Source organism: Mustela erminea, chromosome 2 (genome assembly GCF_009829155.1).
Source record: "Mustela erminea isolate mMusErm1 chromosome 2, mMusErm1.Pri, whole genome shotgun sequence".
Taxonomy (NCBI): Eukaryota; Metazoa; Chordata; class Mammalia; order Carnivora; family Mustelidae; genus Mustela; species Mustela erminea.
In genome coordinates this window covers 33,196,792-33,223,746 of record NC_045615.1, presented here as the reverse complement: position 1 = coordinate 33,223,746, position 26,955 = coordinate 33,196,792, and the positions used below count along the sequence as shown (strand labels likewise).

Sequence of the window (26,955 nt, the reverse complement as noted above, 5' to 3'; positions counted from 1 at the left end):
ACGGTAAGTGTGAGATTAGAGAAGATCATCTAATGAGTAAATGTAGCTAGAAAAGAGAAAGGAGCCAAGGATTGATCCCAGAGGCCTCCATCATTTAGAGGCTGGAAAAAGGATCTAACAAGTGAGACTGAGGAAGAGGAGAAAGAAGATTGTGTTTCAAAGAGAAGGTGGTGATCAAGCTATGTCATTAGCTCTTGATTAACATGAGAGCTGAGAATTGATCTAGTAATTTGATTTAGTAATTTGCAAATAATTTAGTAAAGTAGAGATCACTATATTTTTTTGTTATATTCTTAGTTGTTGCTCTGAAAATTACAACTAAATCTTAAAACAGTCTTATTTCAGATTAATTTCAAGTAAATTTCAATAGTATAGCAAAGATTTTCTTCCTTGTGGCTCCCTTCTCCCTCCTTTGTACTATTATTGTTAAGAAATTACATCTTTATACGTTACAATCCCACAAACACAATTTTACAGTGATTGTTTTTATACAGTTGTCTTATGAGAATATACACAAAAATACATTTATACTGTCTTTTATGTTTACCTGTACCCTTTTTTTTTTTTTTTTTTTTTAACTGGTGCCCCTTATTTCTTCATGTGGGTTCAAATTGCTATTCACTGTACTTCCATTTTAGCCTGTAGGACTCCCTTTATTATTTCTTATAAGGTAGGTTTGAAAGTCAGAGATTTGCTAAGTTTTATCTGAGAATGCCTTCATTTTGCCTTTAGTTTTGAAGGAAACTTTAGAATATAGAATTCTTGCATATAGAATTCTTTTTTCAGTCTTTCTGTTCAGCACTTTAAATATGTCATCCCTCAGCCTTCTGGCCTGTGTGGTTTCTAAGGAGAATTCAGCTGTTTATCTTACTGAATGCAGTGAGTCACTTCTGACTCTGTAAAGTTGTTCTTTGTCTTTGAATAGTTTGACAGGTATGTCTAGTAGGTGTGGATCTCTTGAGTTTATCCTACATGGATTTCATCCTACATGGATTTCATCCTACATGGAGTTTGTTAAGCTGCTTGTGTGTGTAGCTCAATGTTTCTTTTAAAATTGGGAAGTTTTTAGCCATTATTTTTCCAAATACCTATCTTTTCTGTCCTTTCCTTTCCTTCTGTGACTCCCATTATAGTGTTCTTAGTAGTGTCCCATGGGTCTCTGAGACTCTTCATTTATCTTTCTTTCCTTTCCACTTTTTGTTGCTCAGATTGGATAATTTCAGCTAACTTGCTGTTACGTTTATGGGTTCTTTTTTCTGCCAGCAAAAAACTGCTGTTGAATCTTTCTAGTAAATTTTTCATTCTTGTTGTTACATCTTTCAACTCCAGAATTTCTACTTGACTCATCATTGTAATTTCTTTCTCTTTATTGATACTCTCTGTTTGGTGTAACATTGGTCTCATAATTTCTTTGAAATTTTTAGATACAGTTTTCTTTAATTCTTTGTATATGTTTATTATAGCTGAATTCAAGTCCTTGTCAAATAGGTCCAACTGTCTGGGCTTCCTTAGGAGGTTTTTGTTGACTGCTATTTTTAATCCCCGAATATGGACCACACCTTTCCTTTCTTGTTGTATGTCTCATAATTTTTGGTTGAAAACTGTACATTTTCAATATTACAGTGTGACAACTCTGTTAAATAGACATCTCCAGCCCCTAGACCCGATTAGGTTTGCTCTTGAGTTGTTTGCTTCATGACTTTCCTAGACTGATTTTGTAAAGTCTGTTTGTTGTGTGTGGCCATTGATGTTTTTGCTCAGTTGGTGGTCAGCTAATGTTGGAACAGAGAGTTCTTTAAATGCCTCTAGCTAATAAGTCTCTTGGCCTTTGCTGAGGGGCTCTTTGAATCTGTTGAGCATGACTTTGACACACCAGGATGCAGTTTACTTAGACTTCATTTCTTGTTTGCATAGAGCCTCAAGGTTAGCCAGAGGTGAGAGAATAGGGCCTGTTCAGGTCTCTCCTTAGCATGAACATAGTCATTAATGTATAAACGGCATTCTAGATTCCCAGGAGTATGTTGGGGCTTGCTTTCAAGTCCACTGTGCACATTCCATTTCCCAGTTTTCCTTTAATTTTTTTTAGTCCACCTTTTGTTAGCCCCCAGCTGGTAATATCACTGAGGCAGCTGCTATGTTAGTTAATTGCTGCTGATTATTTTCCAGAAAAAACTTGGGGATAGAGCTCTTCCTACAGAGAGCTCTGTCTGAGTCAGATTATCTAAGGACAAAGTAACTTCAAGCTTCTCAGCATGCTGCCTGTCAGGTCAAATGGTAGCAATTTTCTGGGTGTGAAGGTTTTGGGGAACTCCAAATCTGATGTCTCTAGTTGCCGTTAGGAAGATGGCTTTTACAACTGCCGAGATTTGCTAGTCCATTGGTTTTCAGCACTGTTGTGGAGTTGATAAAGGGGTGATGGATTAGGCACATTCACAGGTTTGTTGTGCTTATGGAGATTGGGCTGTTTTTCTTGAGAATGCTCCACAGATTCTTGCAAGGCTTTGTTTAATTTTCATACTTCTGGAAAAGTTGATTTTGACAAATTTTGTTAGTATTCTCTGTTTTTGTGGAAAAGTGGATTTTCATAGGTCCTTACGCCATTGTGGAAGTTGGTTTTTGTTCTTGATGTGAAGAATTCGTAGCAAAATTTTCTTCTTAGGAATACAAAATGTGTATATAATGCCCTTTCTTGTCTTCTTCCTGTCCCTTAGTGTCCCCTTTCTGGTCAGCAGCCCGCACTATAATTTGCCTATACTCCCCTCAATCTTTGGCCTGTGAGAGTTCCCAGTAGCTGCTGGAGTGACAAATAAGGAATTACTTAAAATGAAGTTACAAAGGCAAAAATCATCATGTTAGCTATTTTAAAATAGACTTCCATTTTAATAAATAAATGGTAGATATATTTCTCTACTAACTGATTGAAACCAGCACGTTCATTGTTATATATTAATTATATAATATATAATAATAATTATATATAATATAATATATAATATATATAAAATATATAATGTTATATATATAATATAATATATATATAATAATATAAAGGCATATTTAGTAAAGATTAGCTGTTCCACAATGATTTGGCTAGAAGTTTTCTGGAAGAAAATAGACAAGTTCTATGATAGTATAATCAAACTTTCTTTTTTTTTTTCCCGTAAAGGTTAATTAGGATGATAGCATCACTTTAAAACAGTAATTTTCAAACTTCAAGTAATTTATGTATAATTTTCATGAATTTTGCTTTGTCTATTGACAAGGTTACTACTTCCCTGCTTTTGCAGTTTTTGATTACTGTCTTTACTAGTATTTCACAAACTAGTATTTCACAAAAGTATTAGGTGTACACGAGATATACCTGTAGGGCATCTTAAAACAGGTTGTTCTTTCCCCTAAAATTTTCCATCAGAACATCTGGGACAGTGTCAAAATTTTGCTTTCTAATGAGTTTCAGATAATGTTAATGGTATTGGCTGTTGGTTCAGCGACCACACTATGAGAACCACTGACTGTGGTATTATTTACTTAATATTCTTCTAGAATCTATTTCCCTTATGTATTTTTTTTTTTTAAAGGAGACATTTGATCTGTATTAAAAACAAACAAATACTGTTTCCTTACCTGTATGGTCTGAGCCTGAGGCATGCTTGCTTTATCCTTGCTGAAAAGATTTGGCAAAGGTTGGAAGACTTATTAAGTAAACATTAAACTAAGTATTCTTCTTAATGTAATTAGAGATGATCAAAAGAAAATGGGGGGAAAGTAGCTTGTTTAAAGATGATTTAATTCTGTGTCTGTGAGATCTAAAAACTCAGCTTATATATAGTGCTAGTGTTACTCATGGCAATACTTTAGGAAATACTGCTTTAGAATTTGACTAAATTCTTGGTTCACTCTTAAGTGCTTGTGTCAGTGAGCCTACAGTCTTTGTATGTTTTCAGGATTTTATGCACTGATTTACAGAATCAACATTGTGAAAGAATTATGGAAGGATAAAACTGAACAACATGGTAATTCCTGTATAACTTATTCTCAGGAGGTCCCATTTTTGGCCAAGCCTCCATTTTTATCATACAGAGTTGAAAGGTATTACTTAATTTTTTTCTACTTGAGCGATGTTCTAAACAAAATTTTCTCATTTATTTTAAAGGAGTCATCACTGTAACCGTTATGCTCCAGAAGCAAACACAGTTTTAGTATGTCTAGTGTATTTTATGAACAGGCTTAGATGGCTGTCATAGATGTCAGTTGTTTGAGTAGCTGCATCATTGACCATGAGTCATATTTCATTTAAATGGCATAAACACAAACAGCATCTTAAAATACTGCTGATCTTTCTGCACTAGAATAGTACTTCCATCAAGACAGAAATGCTGAGTTGCATATTTTGGAGAGATGGTTGGTGACAAGATACTGAGACTCTTGGGACAGCGATGAGCAAGATGATAGAGAAGATAACCAGCAGTATTTAACTTGAACTTGAATTTAACTTGCTTTATTTACCTACTGCTGCATAAGAAATTCTATGGCATCAGAGCAGTTTGAAAGTTCTTTGGTAAGAATTCCAGTGCCACTTAACTGCTTCTGACTCAAAGTCTCTCACAAATCTGTGTTAAAATGATGACTGGGCGTGCATTCATCTCAGAGCTTAATAGGGAGAGGTGCTTCCTAGCTTACTTATGTGGCTATTGACAGACCTCAGGTCATGGCTGCCTGGTGGCTGGAGCATCAGTTCCTTGCTATATGAGCCTCTCCATAGGCTACTCACAATATGGTGAGCAGAGGCTCTGAGATAGAACAAGAGAGGATGGCCAGGACAGAAGAAGTCTTTGAAACTTAATTGCAGAATGATATTTATCACTGTTGTGCTGTTTTATTTGTTATAAGTCTCTAGGTCTAGCCAGCCACACTCAAGGATCACCAGGCCATGACTATTAAGACATAAGAATCAGTGAGGGAACCATTTTAGACACTGTCACCTTTTGTGAACTATCTGCCTACCAAAAATATGTGGTTTTCTAAGGAACAAAGGTAGCCAGGTAGCTTAGAGTACCCAGTTTCTATACTTTTATATAGAACTGAGGACTCTGCCACTTCCTAAGTTTCCTTTTTAGGGAGAAACACAGGTAGGTGGGGAGATCAGGGAGGATATTTATATTGTAGTGCCTTTGACTAGTGGTTGGGGATACAAAAGCAGACCCGGTAGGTTAATCAAATTGCCTCTTATTGTTAGGTTCTGATTACTTAAAGATACTGCAGGAGTGAATAGCAACATAATGAGAGCACAAACGTGTTTTTCTTCAGTATTTGAATGCTCTGACTGAGGACTATATGGAATATTGCTTTTATTCATATTAAAAGAAACTAGTATGTTTTGGAGACTAGTGCATTTCAAGGGATGTGCAATTTACAGAGAGCACATGGCTTTTTTTTTTTTTTTTTAAGTTTATTTATTTGAGAGAGAGTGCATGTGCGCATGAGCAGGAGGAGGAGCAGGAGGAGGAACAGGAGGAGGACAGGAGAAGCAGACTCCCTGCTAAGCAGGAAGCCTGTTGAGGGGCTCTGTCCCATGACCCTGATATCATGACCTGAGCCAAAAATCAAGAGTCAGATGCTCAACCATCTGAGCCACCGGGTGCCCCAACAAATGGCAGTTGTGTGTTATTTTTGCTTTATTTTATGATTTCTCAGCATAGCAATATTTTGTTGGTATGTACTATCACACATACAGTATGTCCTACACGGTATACTACAAAGAACTCTGGATACCAAAAGAAAATGTCTTAATATGGAAAATTGACAGAGAGAAACTAAGCATAATGGGTAAAAATCTAAGAAACTACTTTACAGAATTAATCTCAAATCGCTTTGCTTTTCTGATCCCAACTGATAACCATTCTAGTTCAGGCCCCATTGAGTTCATTCAGGATTATTGCAACCTGACTTCTAACTAGATTCTTTTATCTAGGCTTAATTGAAAGGAATGGATTTTTTCTCCCTTATTATGAGCATTTTCTGTTTTTTGAAGTCAGCTTTGAGGTATAAATAACATTCAGTAAAATGGTCATATTTTCAGTGTACAGATTGGACTTTTCACAATACATTAGTCTAACCAACCATGATTAGCGTATAGTGCCATTTTCATCCTTCCAAAGGATTTCCTTGTGCATCTTTTCAGTCATTGCTCACCCTTTACTCTTAGCCTCAGGCAACCCCTGATTTTCTTTTTATTTTGATAGATGAGATTTGTCTTTTCTGATTTATAAAAAAATTTTTAATTAAACGTAATGTATTATTAGCCTCAGGGGTACAGGTCTGTGAATCGTCAGGCTTACACACTTCACAGCACTTACCATCGCACATACCCTCCCCAATGTCCATAACCCAACAACCCTCTCCCTACCCGCCTCCCCCAGAAACCCTCAGTTTGTTTTGTGAGATTAAGGGTCTCTTATAGTTTGTCTCCCTCCTGATCCCCTCTTGTTTCATTTTTTTCTTTCCCTGCCCCCCAAACCCCCCACTTTGCCTCTCAAATACCTCATATCAAGGAGATCATATGTAATTTTCTTTCTCTGATTGACTTATTTAGCTCAGCATAATAACCCTCTAGTTCCATCCATGTCGTTGCAAATGGCAAGATTTCATTTCTTGTGATGGCTGCATAGTATTCCTTTGTGTGTGTGTGTGTGTGTGTGTGAGAGTGTGAATACACCACATCTTCTTTATCCATTCATCTTTTGATGGACATCTAGGTTCTTTTCATAGTTAGGCTACTGTGGACATTGCTGCTGTAAACATTTGGGTGCACGAGCCCCTTGGGATCACTACATTTGTATCTTTAGGGTAAATACCCAGTAGTGCGATTGCTGGATCATAAGGTAGCTCTATTTTCAACTTTTTGAGGACCCTCCATGCTGTTTTCCAGAGTGGCTACACCAGCTTGCATTCCCACCAGTCAGTGCAAGAGGGTTCCCCTTTCTCCACATCCTCGCCAGCACCTGTCATTTCCTGACTTGTTGATTTGTTAATTTTAGCCATTCTGACTGGTGCGAGGTGGTATCTCATTGTGGTTTTGATTTGCATTTTCCTGATGATGAGTGATGTGGAGCACTTTTTCATGTGTCTTTTGACCATCTGGATGTCTTCTTTGCAGAAATATCTGTTCATGTCCTCTGCCCATTTCCTGATTGGATTAATTTGTTCTTTGGGTGTTGGGTTTGGTAAGTTCATTATAAATTTTCAAGACTAGCCCTTTATCTGATATTTCATTTCCGAATCTCTTTTCCCATTCTGTCAATTGTCATTTGGTTTTATTGACTGTTTCCTTCGCTGTGCAAAAGCTTTTGATCTTGATGAAGTCCCAGTAGTTCATTTTTACCCTTTCTTCCCTTGCCTTTGGTGATGTTTCTAGGAAGAAGTTGCTACAGCTGAAGTTCAAGAGGTTGCTGCCTGAGTTCTCCTCAAGGATTTTGATGGATTCCTTTCTCACATTGAGGTCTTTCATCCATTTTGAATCTATTTTTGTGTATGGTGTAAGGAAATGGTCCAGTTTCATTTTTCTGCATGTGGCTGTCCAATTTTCCCAACACCATTTGTTGAAGAGACTGTCTTTTTCCATTGGACATTCTTTCCTGCTTTGTCTAAGATTGTTGACCATAGAGGTGAGGGTCTATTTCTGGGCTCTCTATTCTGTTCCATTGATCTATGTGTCTGTTTTTGTGCCAGTACCATGCTGTCTTGATGATGACAGCTTTGTAATAGAGCTCAAAGTCTGGAATTGTGATGCCACCAACTTTGGCTTTCTTTTTTAACATCACTCTGGCTATGTAAGGTCTTTTCTGGTTCCGTATAAATTTTAGGATTATTTGTTCCATTTCTTTGAAAAAAATTGATGGCATTTTGATAGGGATTACATTAAACGTGTAGATTGCTTTAGGTAGCATAGACATTTTCACAATATTTGTTCTTCTGATCCGTGAGCATGGAACATTGTTCCATTTCTTTTTGTCTTCCTCAATTTCTTTCATGAGTACTTTATAGTTTTCTGAGTACAGATACTTTGCCTCTTTGATTAGGTTTATTCCTAAGTATCTTATGGTTTTGGGTGCAATTGTAAGTGGGACTGATTCCTTAATTTCTCTTTCTTCTGTCTTGTTAATGGTGTATAGAAATGCAACTTATTTCTGTGCATTGATTTTATACCGACACTTTACTGAATTCCTATACAAGTTCTGGCAGATTTGGAGTAGTCTTTGGGTTTTCCATGTAAAGTATCATATCATCTGCAAAGAGTGAGAGTTTGACTTCTTCTTGTCCAATTTGGATGCCTTTAGTTTCTTTTTGTTGTCTGATTGCTGAGGCTAGGACTTCCACTATTATGTTGAAAAGCAGTGGTGATAATGGACATCCCTGCTGTGTTCCTGACCTTAGTGGAAAAGCTCTTAGTTTTTCTCCATTGAGAATGATATTCGCTGTGGGTTTTTTTCATAGATGGCTTTGATGTTATTGATGTATGTACCCTCTATCGCTACACATTGAAGAGTTTTGATCAAAAAAGGATGCTGTACTTTGTCAAATGCTTTTTCAGCATCTACAGAGAGTATCATATGGTTCTTGTTCTTTCTTTTATTAATATATTGTATCACATTGATTTGAGGATGTTGAACCAACCTTGCAACCCTGGAATAAATCCCACTTGGTCGTGGTGAATAATCCTTTTAATGTACTGTTGAATTGGCTAGTATTTTGGTGAGAATTTTCACATCTTGTGTTCATCAAGAATATTGGTCTGTAATTCTCTTTTGATGGGGTCTTTGTCTGGTTTTGGGATCAAGGTCATGGGGGCCTCATAAAATGAGTTTGGAAGTTTTCCTGCCATTTCTGTTTTTTGGAAAAGTTTCAGGAGACTAGGTATTAATTCTTCTTTAAATGTTTGGTAGAACTCCCCTAGGAAGCCATCTGTCCCTGGGCTCTTGTTTATTGGGAGATTTTTGATGACTGTTTCAATCTCCTTACTGGTTATGAGTCTGTTCAGGTTTTCTATTTCTTCCTGGTTCAGTTTTGGTAGTTTATAGATCTCTAGGAATGCATCCATTTCTTCCAGATTGTCAAATTTGCTAGCATATTGTTGCTCATAATATGGTCTATAATTGTTTGTATTTTTTTCGTGTTGGTTGTGATCTCCCCTCTTTCATTCATGATTTTATTTATTTGGGTCCTTTCTCTTTTCTTTTTGGTAAGTGTGGCCAGGGGTTTATCAGTCTTATTAATTCTTTCAAAGAATCAGCTCCTTGTTTCATTGATTTGTTCTACTGTTTGTTTGGTATTTTTTGGTTTCTATTTCATTGATTTCTGCTCTGATCTTTATTATTTCTCTTCTTCTACTGGGTTTAGGCTTTCTTTGCTGTTCTTCAGCTCCTTTAGATGTAGGGTTAGGTTGTGTATTTGAGACCGTTCTTGTTTCTTGAGAAAGGCTTGTATCGCTCTATATTTTCCTCTCAGGACTGCCTTTGCTGTGTCCCACAGATTTTGAACAGTTGTGTTTTCATTATTGTTTCCGTGAATTCTTTTCAACTCTTCTTTAATTTCCTGGTTGATCCATTCATTCTTTAGTAGGATGCTCTTTAGCCTCCATCTGTTTGAGTTCTTTCCAACTTTCCTCTTGTGATTGAGTTCAAGCTTCAGAGCATTGTGGTCTGAAAATATGCAGGAAATGATCCCAATCTTTTGGTACTGGTTGAGACCTGATTTGTGACCCAGGATGTGATCTGTTCTGGAGAATGTTCCATGTGCACTAGAGAATAATATGTATTCTGTTGCTTTGGGATGGAATGCTTTGAATATATCTGTGATGTCCATCGGTTCAGTGTGTCATATAAAGCCTTTATTTCCTTGTTGATCTTTTGCTTGGATGATCTATTTCAGTGAGGGAGGTGTTAAAGTCCCTTACCATTATTTTATAATTGTTGATGTGTTTCTTTGATTTTGTTATTAATTCATTTATATGGTAGGCTGCTCCCATGTTAGGGGCATAGATATTTAAAATTGTTCGATCTTCTTGTTGGACAGACCCTTTGAGTATGATATAGTGTCCTTCCTCATCACTTATTATAGTCTTTGGCTTAAAATCGAATTGATCTGATATAAAGATTGCCACCCCAGCTTTCTTTTGATGTCCATTAGCATAGTAAATTGTTTTCCACCATCTTACTTTAAATCTGGAGTTGTCTTTGGGTCTAAAATGTGTTTCTTATGGACAGCATATTGATGGGTTTTGTTTCTTTATCCATTCTGATACCCTGTGTCTTTTGATTGGGGCATTTAACCCATTTACATTCAGGGTAATTATTGAAAGATATGAATTTAGTGCCATTGTATTGCCTGTAAGGTGACTGTTTCTGTATATTGTCTCTGTTCCTTTCGGGTCTACTACTTTAAGGCTCTCTCTTTGCTTAGAAGAGATATTCCTGTAGGCTGGTTTGGTGTGTACAAATTCTTTTACTTTTTGTTTGTCCTGTAAGCTTTTTATCTCTCCTTCTATTTTCAATGATAGCTTAGCTGGATATAGTATTCTTGGCTGCATGTTTTTCTCATCTCGTGTTCTGAATATATCATGCCAGTTCTTTCTGGCCTGCTAGGTCTCTGTGGAATAGTATGCTGCCAATAATATTTTTACCATTGTATGTTACAGACTTCTTGTCCCAGGCTGCCTTCAGGATTTTCTCTTTGTCACTAAGACTTGTAAGTTTTACTCTTAGATGATGGGGTGTGGACCTATTTTTGTTGATTTTGAGGCGGGTTCTCTGTGCCTCCTGGATGTTGATGCTTGTTCCCTTTGCCATACTGGGGAAATTCTCTACAGTAATTTGCTCCAATATACCTTCTGCCCCGCTCTCTCTTTCTTTTTCTTCTGGAATCCCAATTATTCTAATATTTTTTCATCTTATGGTATCATTTACCTCTCGAATTCTCCCCTTGTGGTCCAGTAGTTGTTTGTCTCTCTTTTGCTCAGCTTCTTTATTCTCCATTATTTGGTCTTTTATATCACCAATTCTCTCTTCTGCCCTCATTTATCCTAGCAGTAAGAGCCTCCATTTTTTATTGCACTTTATTAACAGCTTTTTTTATTTCAACTTGGTTAGATTTTATTTCTTTTATTTCTCCAGAAAGAGCTTTTGTTTCTTCAGACAGGGTTCCCTAGTATCTTCCATGCCTTTTTCGAGCCCAGCTAGCACCTTGAGAATCGTCATTCTGAACTGTAGATCTGACATTTTACCAATGTCCATATTGATGAGGTCCCTAGCCTTTGATACTGCTTCTTGTTCTTTTTTTTGTGGTGAGTTTTTCCGCCTTGTTATTTTATCCAGATTAAGAATATATGAACGAGAGAATAAAACACTAAAAGAGTGACAAAGACCCCAGAAAAATGTACATTAAGCAAATCAGAAGAGACCCTAAATTGGGGGGAGAAAAAAGGAGGTAAATAGAAGTTTAAGAAATAATACATGTTTTAGACTGGTGAATAGAACAGAGTTACCCATTTGATTTGGGGTATATTTTGGTCTCCTGGAAGAAACTACCTTCCAAAATTTTAAAGAAAGAAAAACTTATATATATACTAAAATAAGGGTAAACACGATGAAGGGATGAAATATGACTGTAAGGATGAAAATTTTAGAAAAATTCTAAAAAAAGAATTGATAAGATAAGTTGGTTGGAAAAATAAAGTGGAGGGAATTTGCTCAGGCTGGAGACTAGAACAAAGCCCTGTGCTAGATTTAGGGTATATTTTGATCTATTAGAAGAATTGTATCCCAAACATTTTTTAGAAGAAAACAGCCTATATGTATTCAAAAAATAAAGTTAGATACAATGAAGGATAAAATATGACTATAATAATGAAGATTTAAAAAGTTGTTTTTTTTTAAGGAAGGTAGTGTTCAACTAGTTAATAAAACATGGAAAGAGGAAAAGTAAAAATAATAAAAATAAGAAAAAAAATTTAAAAATTATCTAACTTTGCAAGACTAAAGAATCATGGGGAGAAAGCCATGAACTCCATGCTTTGCTTTCCCCTCTGGAATTCTGCTGTTCTCCTTGATCAGTAAGCTTGGTCTTGGCTGGATGTTCTTGCTGATCTTCTGGGGGAGGGGCCTGTTATAGTGATTCTCAAATATCTTTGCCCAAGGCCGAAATCTCTGGCCCGGAAGAGTGGAGAGGTGGGGCCCCCTACTCAGTGCATCCTTGGAGAAAAGCACTCAATCACTCCTGTCTTCCTTGCTTCCAGCCCCGCTCCAAGCTCACCCAGCCTGTGACCGAGCTTCTTTCTGACACATAGCCCCATTTGGAATCTCCAAACCTAGCAGATTCCTGCCTCCAGAGAAGGAAGGTGGGTTTTTCCAGATCTGCCAATTGTGGGGTCCCTACTCAAAGAGTAGTGGCCTGATTATGCCAGGGATCACAGTTTAAGGTAACCCAAGCTGATAGCTCACTCCTTGGCTCTGACTCTGTAGCCAGCTTTCCTGCTCTGATACCTGCGAACTCTGCTACACTCAGCCCTCATCTTCTGTGACCCTGTGGTACCTGAGACTGTATTGTCTCCCAAAGGGCTTCATCCCCGCTTTGCCTCTGGAGTGATGTCCCTCAGCGGAGCATACTTTTAAATGTTCAAATTTTGTGCTCCACCGCTTGCCCGGGAGCTGGCCCCTCCTCCACAGTCTTTCTTCCCTTTGCTTCGGATTGACTTCTCCACATGTTCTGCCTTTTAGAAAGTGGTCAATTTTCTGTTTCTAGAATTGCTGCTCTTCTCTTTGATCTCCTGTTGGGTTTGTAGGTGTTATGAATCGTTTTTCCTAATGTTTTATATAAATGAAGTGATTATATGTAATTTTTTGTGCCAACTTCTTAGCATAATGTTTATGAAATTTACCCATATTCATATATTTCACGTATTAGTTGTCTTTCTTATTACTGAGTAGTATTCAATTGTATGGATCTGCACTTTGTTTATTCATTTACCTATGATGTTCATTTGGATTATTTACAGTACTGGGCTGTTATTGGGGTCTGCAAACTAAGAGTCCAGCCCCAGTTTTTATTAGAAAGTTTTAGTGGAAAGCAGCTAGCTGTGCCCATTCCTTTTGTATTGTGTGTTGGTGCTTTTAGGCTACGATGACAGAAATCAGTAGTTGTGATAGAGACTGACCACATTTCTCTGGCCATTTAAGAAGAAATTTATCAGCCTCTGCTATTACGAATAAAGCTGCCATGAATGTTCACGTACAGTATTTGGACACTTGTTTTCATTTTTCAGTTCCTAGAACTGGAATTGCTGGGTCATATGGTGATTGTGTGTTAAAACACATAAGAAAATTACGTTTATATGAAATTAAGTTTATAAGAATTGCTGGTCATATGATAGGTTCATGTTTAAGTATGTAAAAAATCGCTTTATCCAAAGCGATAGTATCATTTAATATTTTCACCACCAGTGTGAGAGTTATTTTCTCTCCATATCGTCTCAAACTTGCTGTATTATCAGTTTTTAAATTCTAGTGGTTGTATGATAGTGTCTTAGTTCGATTTAATCTTTACATTTTGATAACTAATGATATTCAGGTATCTTTATATGCACTTACTAATTATTTCTATGTTTTTGATATGGTGAAAAATCTGTTAAAATCTTTTGCCCATTTTGGTATTAGGTAGTCTTTTTAAATTGTAAGAAGTGTTTGTATAATCTGAATGCAAGTCTTCTGTTAGTTATTTGTATTGTGAATATCTCCCCATTCTGTACCTGAAAATTTTTATTAAAAAGGGCTTCATTTTATTTCTCCAGTTTTCTAGTTGGTTAGAGTGGGAGGGTAAATCTTGTCTGCTTTGTTAGTCAGGGACAGTAGATTTTCTTGTTCATTGCTGTATCTAGTGAGTAGCCTAAAGTGCAGCAAAAACTAGCTGTCCAGAGTTGTCTTCTGAATTATTATTTAGAATGCCAATAATGGGAATCATGTATTACCTAGACTGTTTTCTGAGAATAAATGAGTTCTTTTTCCTTATTATCATTTTTTCAATTATGAAAAGTAAACATGCTGTTTTGTTCCTGTTGAAGTTTAAAAGGTGATACTAGGTATTTTGGTCTTGGTAGTTGCCCTCCATCTTCTAGAAGGTATTCATTATTCTTTTGTGTACAACTATTACCCACCTGAACATTCATAATCCAATCAAACTTTTTTGTGTTTTCAAAACTGATTTGTTCTATAGGTGTCTTTTAGTCATTAGTCACTGAAAACCCAAAGAAAAGTTTATAGTAACATTTTGTTCCAGTTACTTAGAAGAAAAGCATGGTGTTCAGTGTTTCTGCACTAACAAAATTAATTTCATATGTAGAAAAGAGTGATCCTTGAATTAAAGTTTTGTGGGCAGTTTTTGTTTTGTTTTGTTTTTGATAGATTTAAAAATTTTTTTGGAAATTTTCTAACACATGCACCTTTTCTTTTAAGATTGAAGAATGAAAAGGCGTTGCGTCTCAATCTTATTGGTAAGCAGATTTACTCATTTGACACTGACTAAATTATAGTGAAGTTATGTTCTGTGCCTATTTTTCTTTTGATTCTTTTAGGGAATTTTCTTTACTAAACTTAATTAAAACAAAGTAAAATCAATCATTAACTCTTAGAATCAATCATTAACTCTTAAAGTCAATCATTAACTCTTAATTAAAACAAAAATCAATCATTAACTCTTGTTAATAATATCTAGCTGTTTTTCAGAAACTAGTTTATATTTACCTACTTACATCTATCTGTCTTTCTATCTATTTATCTATCTCTGAAGTTTAATTCTAGCTCCCTAACCATTAGAATTAGGAAGGATTATGGCCTAAGTATTTTGGAAACAGAAATTTAGTGATGTGGATACATGCATCCTCAGTCTGTATCTCAGTGTCACAATTATTTCTGGGGGGTGAGAGGAGCAGGATTGTTAGTAAATTTTTACTTACAAGCCTGATTTCAAAATAGGGACTCATAGGGGGTGCCTGGGTGGCTCAGTCCATTAAGCATCCACCTTCAGCTCAGGTCCTGATCTCAGGGTACTGGGATCAAGCTCCATGTCAGGCTTTCTGCTCAGCAGGAAGGGGGAGTCTGCTTCTCCCTCTCCCTGCGTGCATTCTCTCTTGCTCACTCGCTCTCAAATAAATAAATAAAATCTCTTTTAAAAAAAAAAAGTGACTCTTAGGCTTTGTTTGTTTGTTTGTTTTGTTTAGTCTTCGGCTTTTCTTGGGCACTGATCTCTTATGCTTTCACAGATAATAGAATAGTATTTCTAAGTAGGTCATCCATATCTAAGGTAGGGCCATTTCTTGATCTGTAATATTTGAGAAATCTAACTGAAAGTGACCCTGATGGTCAGATTTACTCTTTGCACAGTATCTGACAGATCTTGCATCATTAACATATTTACTAATTTGAAGCCCTGGACAGGCCACTTAACCTTTCTTATGTGTGACTAGGAATAATAATGTTATAATCCTTGTAGGATTATAAAGCTCTTAATATATAGCCTGCTTTTTAAATACTTAGAACTTCATGTTCTGTTAAGTTTTCTCTCTTTCTTTCTTTCTTTCTTTCTTTCTTTCTTTCTTTCTTTCTTTCTACACATCCTTATTGGATAACAAATATATACTAAAAGGCATCTCTCCCACCCCTGTCTCCCAAATTAAAATGTGACACTTTGCTTTCTGACAGACTGGTTTAATTAGCTTTGAACCCACATAAGCCTTTATATTTAACATTGACATAAATTTTGATGCTATTTTAAACACATTGATGTTGGAAAGTACAATGAATACTCATTGCTTAAGTGACGATTTATGGTGTTAACCTATCTTTGTACTTGGTATTATAGGTGAAAAACTGCAGTGGTTTCAAAGTCATCTTGATCCCCAAAAAGTAGGATATTCAAAGAAAGATGCTTGTGAATTAATCGAAAGGTAAACACTGGGCTCTTTATGAGCAAAGGGTCAGAAAGGGGAATTCTCCACCCTGGTTCTTCAAGCAACAGATTGTTTTTCTGGATTTATAGAGGAGTAAATGGGCTTTATTATCAAAAAGGTTTTAGAGTCACATCCTGGTTTAGCCACTCTAGTAGGTTTATAACATTTCTGAGCCTCAGAGTGTTACTTAACCCAGTTTCTTAGGATCAGGAAAGGCTTCTTATGGAAATATTATCAAAATGACTTCTGAAAAGTAAAGGTTAGCAGATTGAGGTAAGTTAGTTCTTGAAGAGCCTTTAGGCAGAGAGAACAGCTTCAGAGTTAAGAGTGACATATTTAGTGATCTGCCAGACATTAAATATCATCAAAATAATAGGTTCAAGGAGGGCATTGTGACAAGTGTAGTTCACCAAGGACCTCAAGTATCACTGTAAGAGTTTGGACCTTTTCAAAGGACATTGGGAGCCATAGGCTTTTTATAGTAGGTACCTGAGATGATCATATTTAAACCTTAGAAATGTCACCGTAGTGAGAATGGTGATGGCCTGAGGACATGGCTTTGACCAGGACACATTTGGAAGGCTGATGGAGCAATCTGGGCAAGAGATGATGCTGGCATATGCATGTTTTTTAGCAGTATGGTGAAAAGAAATGAAGATTCCAGAAATATTAAGAAGATAGAAAGTCTAAATCATTAGTGAAAACTTATGTATGGCATAAAAGGGAGAAAGTGGAATCAAGGAGGACATGAATGTTGTTCACTTGGGCGGATGGGGAGATGGTTGTACTATTTCCTGACGTAGAGAGCCAAAGAGATGGAACAGGTTTGGTGTGGGGGTGGGGCAGTGGTGGGCACAAGCACTTTTGAGGGGTTAAGCTTCCATGGGACATCCAAATGGAGAGTTCCAGGAGGTGGTTGAATATGAGGATCTGGAATTCAGGAGATATTGAATAGCAGACAGTGATCTGGTTGCTGAAATTTTGGACACAGGTTATCCAGGGACAGTCTGAAGTCTGAGGACATGAAGAACTTAGAAGTATACAAAAATTTCAAGGATAGGTGAAGGCTGGGGTTTGTTTTAAATGAAGTAATATAAGCCAAATGTATAGATCTGTAACTCAAATTGCATTCTTATTTCTCAGGTATTTAAATCGATTCAGCAGTGAACTAGAACAGATTGAATTACATAACAGCATCAAAGACAGGCAGGGAAGGCGGCACTATTCCCGGGAGACAGTCATCAAGCAAACAATGGAGCGTGAGCGACAACAGTATGAAGGATATGGCCTTGGTGTGTTCTCTGTGATTTTCTTTTATTCTTTCTAAATTCATAGCCATATCAGATTTGTAATTCTTTTCAAAGGTTTAATTTTATTTATTCTATTTATTTAGTTTAGATTGAATTTCTTTTTGATTTCCTTTCTTTTGTATGTCAAATTTATTAATTTCTTTTTTTTCTTATATTCTCAGAACTGTCACTTGTGAAAATGATGTCATATCTTTCTACCTTGACAATAAAATTTTCATCTCCCTCTGGCACATTCCTGATTTGCTTTATTGTGGAGTTACCACTTGCCCATCTCTAACTACAGCTATGTTTCTTTAGAGTAGGTGCTGTGCCCTTCTTATCTTTCTAACTTTTTTTTTAAAGATTTTATTTATTTATTTGACAGACATCACAAGTAGGCAGAGAGGCAGGCAGAGAGAGAGGGAAGCAGGCTTCCTGCTGAGCAGAGAGCCCAATGTGGGGCTCAATCCCAGGACCCTGGGATCATGACCTGAACTGAAGGCAGAGGCTTTAATCCACTGAGCCACCCAGGTGCCCCTCTTTCTGATTTTTGAAGGACCAAGGTATCCTTCTTGTAGTCATTCTTGAAGAACTAGAAATCGAACATTGATTCTTAGCACTGAAGCATTTCTTACCATTCTTAAAGACAAGTAGGTTGTTAGTTTACCAACACTATCTTAAGAAAAAGCACTTAGGGTAGTTAAGTCTTGCAAAACCCACGAACAGGTGAGGACCCAGAGGCAACATGGCCTGCAAATGGTATTTGATTGGCTTGTTAATTGTCAGTCTAGGAAAATCTAGCAATTTCACACGAAACATGTAGATTTCTGGCTTTTTAAAAAAAAATCAAATGGTCTGGTAACATAATCTGCTTCAGTGGAGTAACAGCTTTCCCTTTTAGACTTCGTCATATATTCTCAAGTTTGCCATGACCCTGAACATTACTTCATTCACATTCCGCTTCAGGTCCATGTTACAGCATTTGTAGTATGTGGATTTGCTTGATAAGTACAGTACAAATGAAATATTTAGTAGCAAATTTTTAAATTCTGATGTTAACAACACTGAAGTATAGGACCGTAAAGGAAATATCCTGTAAGTAACTATTGTGTTGGTCCCAGCCTGTTGATAGTGATTCTGTCAGCTAGAAATGCCTGAGGCATTCACCTGGTCCATTAATATATGTGTTGAGCCCCCGTAGGTATTCCCCAACCAGAGCCACTTTTCTCGCTAGCGCAGCCCTTCTGGTGGTTATGATTGCAGGATGTGCCCAATAACAACCATCAGGGGAATTTGAAGAAAACAAAAACAAAATAAAACCCAAGCTTCTTTACTCAAAAGGCCTGGAGGGTCCATAGCATGCCTGGGGCCACACAGGGAAGTTGAGGGTGGAGAGGAAGAGTGTGTGTGGACCTGGGGCTCTACCTTTATCAGAGTGTGAAGGTAAAGTGCCTAGGGTTTCACAGGTTCATTCTTTATTGGTGAATTAAAAACAACTGGGAGTTAGAGCATGAGAAGGGAAAAGTGGGGTCACTTGAGTGGCGATTTACTAGGTTACTAAGACTTTCTAAAAGGGGACTTTAATGGGTCAGGGTGGCCTGGTTTCTTATCTAGTTTTGCTGGTAGTGTGTTATATAGCTGGCAATATTTTTATTTGAGAAGGGTGTCTTTGATACGGATGTCTAGACCATCAGAAGCTTGGTGTCAGCCACTTACACTATAGTAGTAACACTAGAAACTCTGAAGTAGTTGGCAGTTTCTCTTCATCATTTCTAAGAAGTGAACTTCTTCACTGAAAAAAAATAACGGAAAAGAGCTGTAGTATTAGGTAGCTGTGATTTAAACCCTTAGAGCTTACTGTATAACAGGATAAGTTATTTAACCCTCCCCACTCCACCAGGTTTTGTTTTCTTCAATTTAAAAATTGAAATAAATAAATAAATAGTATGCCTACATCCCCAGTTGTTTAAAAGTTACATGAGGTTTCATTTATCAAAGTGCCTGACACAACCTAATATAGGAAGTTTGGGGAGAGCTTCAAGCACTACTGTCTGTGTCCCTTTCACTGGGTAGTTACCTTGTAAGAACGTAAAATTTGTTTATGTTCATAGCTCTCCCATCTCCTCCTGTTGTGTTTTCTCTGGAACATCGCCCAACAAGTAGTGGTCACTGATGACCTCTACGTTGCTAAGGCGAACAGTTGCTATACTGGGCATTGATTCTCGGTCAGCTTTTCTATGGCATTTGATACAGATGATGACTTCATTTTCTTTTCTTTTTTTTTTTTTTTTTTTTAAGATTTTATTTATTTATTTGACAGATCACAAGTAGGCAGAGAGTCAGGCGGGGGGGGGGGGGGAAGCAGGCTCCCTGCTGAGCAGAGAATCCGATATGGGGCTTGATCCCAGGACCCTGGGATCATGACCTGAGCCAAAGGTAGAGGCTTTAACCCACCGAGCCACCCAGGCACACTGATGACTTTATTTTCTTATCATACTTTTCATTTGGTAAAGAATACCCAGCCCTTCCCTAGTTTTCTTTCTAGTTCATTTTCTTTAGTTGACTCCTCATCTTCACAAACTAAGTATTGGCCAAGGTCCCCATCCTTGGACTACTTCTTATTTTCTAGGTGTACCAATTCCTAGTTCATTTCACTCAGTCTGTGGTTTTAAATGCCACTTAAATGGTGAGAACTTTGAAATCTGTATCTGTCAACCCTAACGTGTCTCTAGAAATCCAGACTTACATTATCAAACTGGGGTTTATCAAAATCTCTACTTGAATGTCTTCTAGGCATCTCAGACCTGACATTTCCCAAAGCAAAGTCCAGCTTTTCTCCTAAAACTTGCTCCCACACGATCTGTATGTCATACAGCAGCGTCACCATCTGCCCCGTTTCTTAGGCTAGAAACTTGTAGACTTTCACACTCCATCCAGCTCATCGGTAAAATGTATTTTGCATCTGATAACTTAAACTGCTACCACTACCACCTCCCTAATCCAGGCCACCATTGTTTGATCTGTACATTGTAACAGCCTCCCAGTTGGTCTCTGTGCTACTGCTCTTTCCTCCTAGAGTCTGTTCACTACGTGGCAGGCAGATGAATTAACAGAACATGGTGAAGGTCGAGCAGGTACTTAGCTAGCCAGCACAGAAACCGATCCAGCATTCTTCAGCTGTGTCACAGTGTTTCTTTCAGAGTCAGGGAGTGTGTCTGGTGAAAGGAAGCGTGATCTCTGACAATTAACATAGGCCAATTGTTACTGAATTCTGCAGGTTTAGAGAAAACTAGATTCTGACACCTCCCCTTCCTCACCCCATTGTGGTATAACTACTTCTGACTCATTTTATTAGGATTTTTTTTTTAATGGTGTTTAATTTACACCTTTTAAACACTGGACCCCCTCATACTCATATTTTCTGAAACCGTAGGCTTAATCAGCATATAGCTATGTTAAGCCTTTTTATTTTATCTTTTTCATTCGTTGATTTTGTGCCGCCTCCTGACGGCACATGGGAGAAGAATGAGGCACAAACAAGTCAGCTGCAAGAGAATGGGAGCAGGGGGTGACAGTAGAAAAGACTGTCACCCTGAACAACTCCTCAGTCTCATATTTATTAGAAAGTCGGTAACAACCAACAAAGAAGGCAGAGTAGATTACACATAGTAGTTTTTATGAGTCTTGCAGATACGTAAGAAGAAAGGCAAAATATGTCTGGTCACGTAGTACATGACCTATAGTGAGCAAGCCCAAACTAAAGGATTATCTGACTGACTGCTGATGCTTTCTAGGCAAGGGGAAATAACGGAAAAATGAAGCAGGCAGCATTGCACCCCGAGCGAGCTGGGCATCCCCAGCTGCTCGGCCTCAAGGACGTCTCTCGTCCTCTCCCCCAGAGGCCTGTTGCCAGTACATGTTTTTCTTAAGGTTAGATCTAAGCATGCTTGGTAACTAGTATAATTTCTCATAGGTTATATTTTAAGCAAGTTGTTCTGAGGGACAGTTAAAATTCTGGATTTTAATTACTATTTTACTGCATTGGCCATATTCTTTGCAGCAATGTTCCAGTTCTTTATACATGCCTTTTGTGTTTTACTGATAACTATGATCATGCATGTTGTTTTATGGTAAACTTCATAATCATGGTGAGGAACTGTTAAATGCCCTTTTTTTTTTTTTAATTAAAGATGGTTTAAGATTTATTGAGTTGCTTTGAGCATCTGCTGATTATAGTTTGTTAAAAATTTTTTTTCACATTTTGAAAAATGTGATTTTTAAAAATAGTAAAGAATACTTCTCAGATAAACTCTGCCTTGCCAAAGTGAAGTATATGCTTGAAAAAAAATTGTACTTTTCAGATGCCTGGGTGGCTCAGTTAATTAAGCGTCTGCCTTCGGCTCGGGTCATGATCCTGGAGTCCTGGGATCTAGTCCCACATCGGGCTCCCAGCTCCATGGGGAGTCTGCCTCTCCCTCTGACCTTCTCCCCTCTCATGTTCTCTCTCACACACTTACTCTCTCTCTCTCAAATAAATAAAATCTTTTTTAAAAGAAAATGTACTTTTCACCAAGAAAATATATTTAAAAATCTAGCATATTATTTCATGGGATTGATATTAGAAATTGCCAGGTGCCTTTCATAGATTAAAAGGACAGGGTTTATCTCAGTAATAGGTTTATTTTATTTTACCAATTCTGTGCTAGAATTTATTATTTAATAGCATTTCTCTTAAATCACCTCTTAAACTAAGCCCTTTATACTTGTAAAACTTACTTTTCATATAGTATTATAGCAGTGCTTTGAGATTTTGTTTTGGCTTTGGATTTTCTTGCTCTCTGTCACTTATTCATTGTATCTGAGATAATAAATAAGGAAACTATAAAATGTTATGATTTAAAGAACACTGCTTAATGGATATGAATTATTTTCTTCCCCAGAGATTCCAGACATTATAAATGCTGGTAATCTGAGAACTTTTAGGTAAGTCTGTTTCTCTCTATAATTCCTTGTGGCTGCATGTGAAATACATGAGACATAAGTTTTCTAACCTTTTGAACTTAGACATTAGAGCTAAAAAAAAAAATCAGTGGTTTATTTTAACCTGAACTTCTCTTTTATTAAATAATAATTTTCCTAATTTGTGTTTATTTGAAACACCTGATGTACACTAAAATGATAGTGACATGGTGCTTTTAAATACCTTAATATAATACTTATAAGAACTTGGTCACACTCTTCCTCCCCAGTTTGTATTTTTTAAAAAGATAAACTAACAGTAACAGGCGCAGTGGCTCAGAGTTCTATCCCTAGACTGTTCATAGCGCCCTCTTTTAGAAAAGATGGTTCCTGGGAATTGATACCAGAGAAAAGCTTAAGCTGTCAAGAACTAGTTAATTCAGAGGTGGAAAGATGATTTCTTTTGTAACAATAACATGTTTTTGGTTACTGAAACTTTGACTTCCTGCCAATTGTGAGAAGAAAAATAATTTCCGACTGCGCTTTGGAGATTTGCGGGTATGATATAGTTACTGCTTTTGAGGTTCTTGATACTGTATGGCCCGCTGGAGTGTTCAGGTTGGGGAGAATAAATAATGGCATAGAGCCTCCTTGTCAATTCTGCCTAATACTCTTATATTAAATTGGAAGTTTGGGATATGTAGGAATCTCTGTGCAGTTATTGCTATTGTAGGTTAATGAGAAGATGCAATATGTGTGAACAAAGCAAGCCTTACTTCTTGGGACATTTTTTTTCCTAAAGCATATATTGTTTGTTTGTAGGGCATTTGAATCTATAATGAATTTATAAGCTTTGTTCTGCTGCTTTCAGAGTTTTAAATATTGACTGCTTCACCATCTTGCATCCCAGTCACCCTCTCTAAATACTGTCTCTTTTATTTATTTAGGGAATGGGATTTCGATCTGAAGAAATTGCCAAACATTAAAATGAGAAAAATTTGTGCTAATGATGCGGTCCCCAAGAAGTGCAAGAAGAAAACTGTTACAGCTGTAGATACAGATTTAGGGGAACTGGAACTAAAAGATGAATCAAGTGATTCAGATGAGGAGATGACAGCAGTGGCCTAATTGTCCTTTGTTTGAAGTAAAAGTAAATAATATGAGAGCCTCAAGTTATATTTGACCTGATTATGTTAAGTAACTATAGACACAAGAATTCACTATGTAGCTTCTTTGATCATGAGAATCCCATTTGCAGTTTCAAAAACACTGTTATGATTATCAGTTAGAAATGAATGTTGCTTTTCATTTACATTAAGTTGCTTAAATAGATATAGTGAGATAAAAGCACAATCTTAGATCCATTTAATCAACTTTCATGGGCCGGGGGAGTGATATGAATAATGACAAAAATGTTTTCATCTTTTCCCTCATGTTTACCTTGGATCCCCTGATCTCACATTCTGGGGCTTCTACAGCAGCATGTTTGCTGAAAGGGTCCTATGGATACTTCTTGAGCAATGACGGTAGCAAAATTGACTTTCAGTAATAGTGTTTCACTAATCTTCCTCTTGAACATCACACCAATTTTATTTCCTAGTAAAATAAGGAAAATGATAGATTGTATTTTTGGGAAATAGACAAGGAAATGTGATACATATTTCCTTGTATACAATATACATATTGTATATTTAGGAAATATACAAGGAAAAAGATAGATTATTTTTATTATCTTTAAGCCAGTGTTAAACAATAAAGTAAAAAAATGGTGACTATTTTCATGATGTTGGCCTCCCACACTTATTCTGTTATCTTTTGACAAAGGGGATAAATAATTTCAGGTTAACTGGATTACTTTCTGTTTTCTCATGAAAGATGATGGATTTTAATTGTGGAAACAACTAATGATTACAGAATCAATTATTGCAATTGTGTTATTTATTTGTGTTACTTAGTCTTCTAAGAGGCTAAATGACATAATTTGGTATTTAAAGTATCATGAAAGACATGGATGTGTTAGAGTGTTCTTCATAGAACTTGTTAAATGCAGTTATCTTTTAGGCTGTTTTCTAAAGGATACAATGTAAATGTATTTGCATATTTTCAAGAAAATAAATATACATTAATGCTGAAAGAAGTTAACTAGATATCAATTAAGACTTAATAATTTATTTATAATGTTAATAGTTTTTTATTGTTGAAAATTAAAGATAAAATTTATTTTCATAATTTTACTTCTTAAAGTTCTGATTATTTCATTTTCAGTGTTTTAACTGATGCTGATTTGCTTTTCTTTAGTACTCAATAGAATTATTTTTTTATGGTTATAGAAGTTTCTGTCTCTTTAGTCAGTGGAATGTGTCCTTTTTTTGTTTCAAAATGGCTATAAAAACTGAATTTTAAATTACAGTAAGGAACTGTAGAATAGGAGAATAGGAACTGTTTTATCCTGTCTGATATTTAAAAAGGCACACTGTTAGAAAACTAACTTCTGAATATGGCAGATCATCCTCCCCCTCAGACATTTGTCCCTGGTTTTCCCTATGCCGTAAAGCAAACGAGACAACAAAACACACTGTTTGGAACCAGAATAGGTAGATACTTGTTGAATGAATGACTTGACTTTACCATTTAGGATAATGTAGTTCATAATCATATTTTATTATATATCATTGTATATAATAATAATGTGGCAGTAACAGCCATATTACTCCTGGCTGGACCAGAGTAGCCTAAGAGAATAATGTTTTTAAGTGGTATCCTTAATCATTTTCTGTAGAACATGTTTTTTCTGTAGTGATGGCTTTTGCTGCCTTATATAGATTGTTTTCCAGTCAGTAGTATGTTTTTGTAAGATAGCTTCTATAGGCCATGGCCATGGAACAGAGTAAAAGCAGCTCACTTTCTTGGCAGTTCTGTGCAAATTGGAGGCTGGTAAAGTTTTTTTGTGAAGAGCCAAGATAGTAAATATTCTAGTCACCGCAGCCCAGATGAAATTTCTGTTGCGTATTTGTGTGTGTTTTACCACCCATTACAGATGTAAAGGTCGTTCTTGGTTCATGGCCATACACAGAGTGGGCCGCAGGCTGGATGTGGCCTGCTTGCCATAGTTTGCTGACCAGCCGAACTCCATGTGTGTGGGCTAAGCTCAGAGCAGGTAACTCTGGGGTTGATGGTCTCTTTCCTAATATCTTAGTCACTTCTTTGCCTCACCGCCATAGGCATCTCTTTAGGACTCTGTTCACTTTAAAAAAAAGCTTTTTCTACTCCTGTATCCCTTGCGCCACCTACCAGAACGGGAGATAGAAAGGTATCCTCTTTGACTACCCTTTCTCAGTTCTTTTAAGTTCTATCATTGTTTCCCTTTCCTTATTACCTTACCTCCCAGAGGAACCTTCTGCCCATTCCTCGACTTTAGCTCTTGGCTTAGTTTTCTTCTCTTCTATTTCAATCCTGTCACTGATTCCAGAAGCCTTGTGGGTAACAAATCTAACACTGTGAGCTTTACCTTTCCGGGTTTTTTTCTCTGTCACATCAGAGGCCTCTCTGTGGTCACATCCAGATCCTTATCAGCTCCTGAAACTCATAAACTTGATGGGCCCTTCTGTTCTGGGTTTACTAGCTCCCATCACCCTCCATTGCTGAAGTTCCACACTTTGACCTCATTCTTTCATTGTGCACCACCGATCTCCTGTGTTCAGCTTGTTTTGTTGAGGTTCCGATATAATAGTTGCCTCCCTGCATCCTGCCCCGGGCTACGTAGTATTCCTCTTTCAAAACTCCAACTGAATAGTGCTCAGTTATCTGTCTTCTTCATACCTGTTGTTCCCAAGCAGCTCAGTTTGGCTGAGAACATCAGACAGGTTTTTCTGTTCCTGTTTGCACATCGCAAGTGGATTCTAAGTACCGATGAGAAAATTTTACTGTTTCTGTAATAAGTTCCCTTTACAACTTTAAGATAATTCTTTCACTACCTTTTTCCATATGTTGTAGCTCAACTTTTAATATTTACCTCTTCAATATTCAGCTCTTTATATACATCATTGAGAAAATACAAACTCTCATTTTCTTTTCTTTCGATTTCATGGGTGTAGCAACTTTTCTCCTTTTAAAGGCAAATACTCCTACTTGGTTTTGGATCTTACTCCCTATGTCTCCTCAGGAACATTGAATCTCTCCCAAGTTCTTCACCTAATTTCTCAAACCAGAAAACTGCCTGTAAGTCATCCTTGATTCTTCTCTTTCTTTTTTACAAACCCTCCTCAATCTAATTTAGTTAATATTTCTGGTTCTGTTTCCAAAAAGAGAATCACATCAGCCCATGTCTGGCCACCTCCCTGTCTTGGCCTGTGCTGTGTGCATTTGCTTCCTCACTGGCCCTCATGCCACCATCCTTGCACCTTTTAATCCATTCTCCAGAGCTGCTTGTGAATTTCTGGAAATGTAACACTAAAGTATGCTGCTCCTTTGTTCATACTGTTACAGTATCATTCTGTCACTTTCTTCATGGTTTGTTTATTTGATGGGTATAACTGTTTCTAACCACCCTTTTTGTGAGGTTTTAATTAGTGCAGGTTTAAGTTCGCTTCAAAATTGAGAAGGTAAAGAGATTCCACGCCCTGCTCCTACAAGCATACAGCTTCACATATCATTGACATTTCCCCATGCAGAAGGGCAGATTTGTTAAAATTGCTGAACTTACCTTGATATCTG

General features: G+C 37.0%; 1 protein-coding gene across 3 annotated transcripts in view; it reads left to right on the top strand.

The window, feature by feature from the left end:
- Positions 1–24,376, top strand: part of TMA16 (translation machinery associated 16 homolog) — a 35,476-nt gene extending 11,100 nt beyond the window's left edge. Inside the window, exons 1-6 of one of the 3 annotated variants that reach the window (XM_032332619.1) lie at positions 842–879; positions 14,502–14,539; positions 15,907–15,991; positions 17,138–17,286; positions 22,224–22,266; positions 23,190–24,376. In XM_032332619.1, coding sequence (XP_032188510.1) covers positions 875–879; positions 14,502–14,539; positions 15,907–15,991; positions 17,138–17,286; positions 22,224–22,266; positions 23,190–23,370 — 501 coding nt within the window. In that variant the 5' untranslated portion in view covers positions 842–874 and the 3' untranslated portion in view covers positions 23,371–24,376. Of the gene's footprint in view, positions 1–841; positions 880–14,501; positions 14,540–15,906; positions 15,992–17,137; positions 17,287–17,465; positions 17,597–22,223; positions 22,267–23,189 lie in introns of those variants that run through there. The other 2 variants (XM_032332617.1, XM_032332618.1) reach the window with 2 other exon arrangements.
- Positions 24,377–26,955: the final 2,579 nt, after the last annotated feature.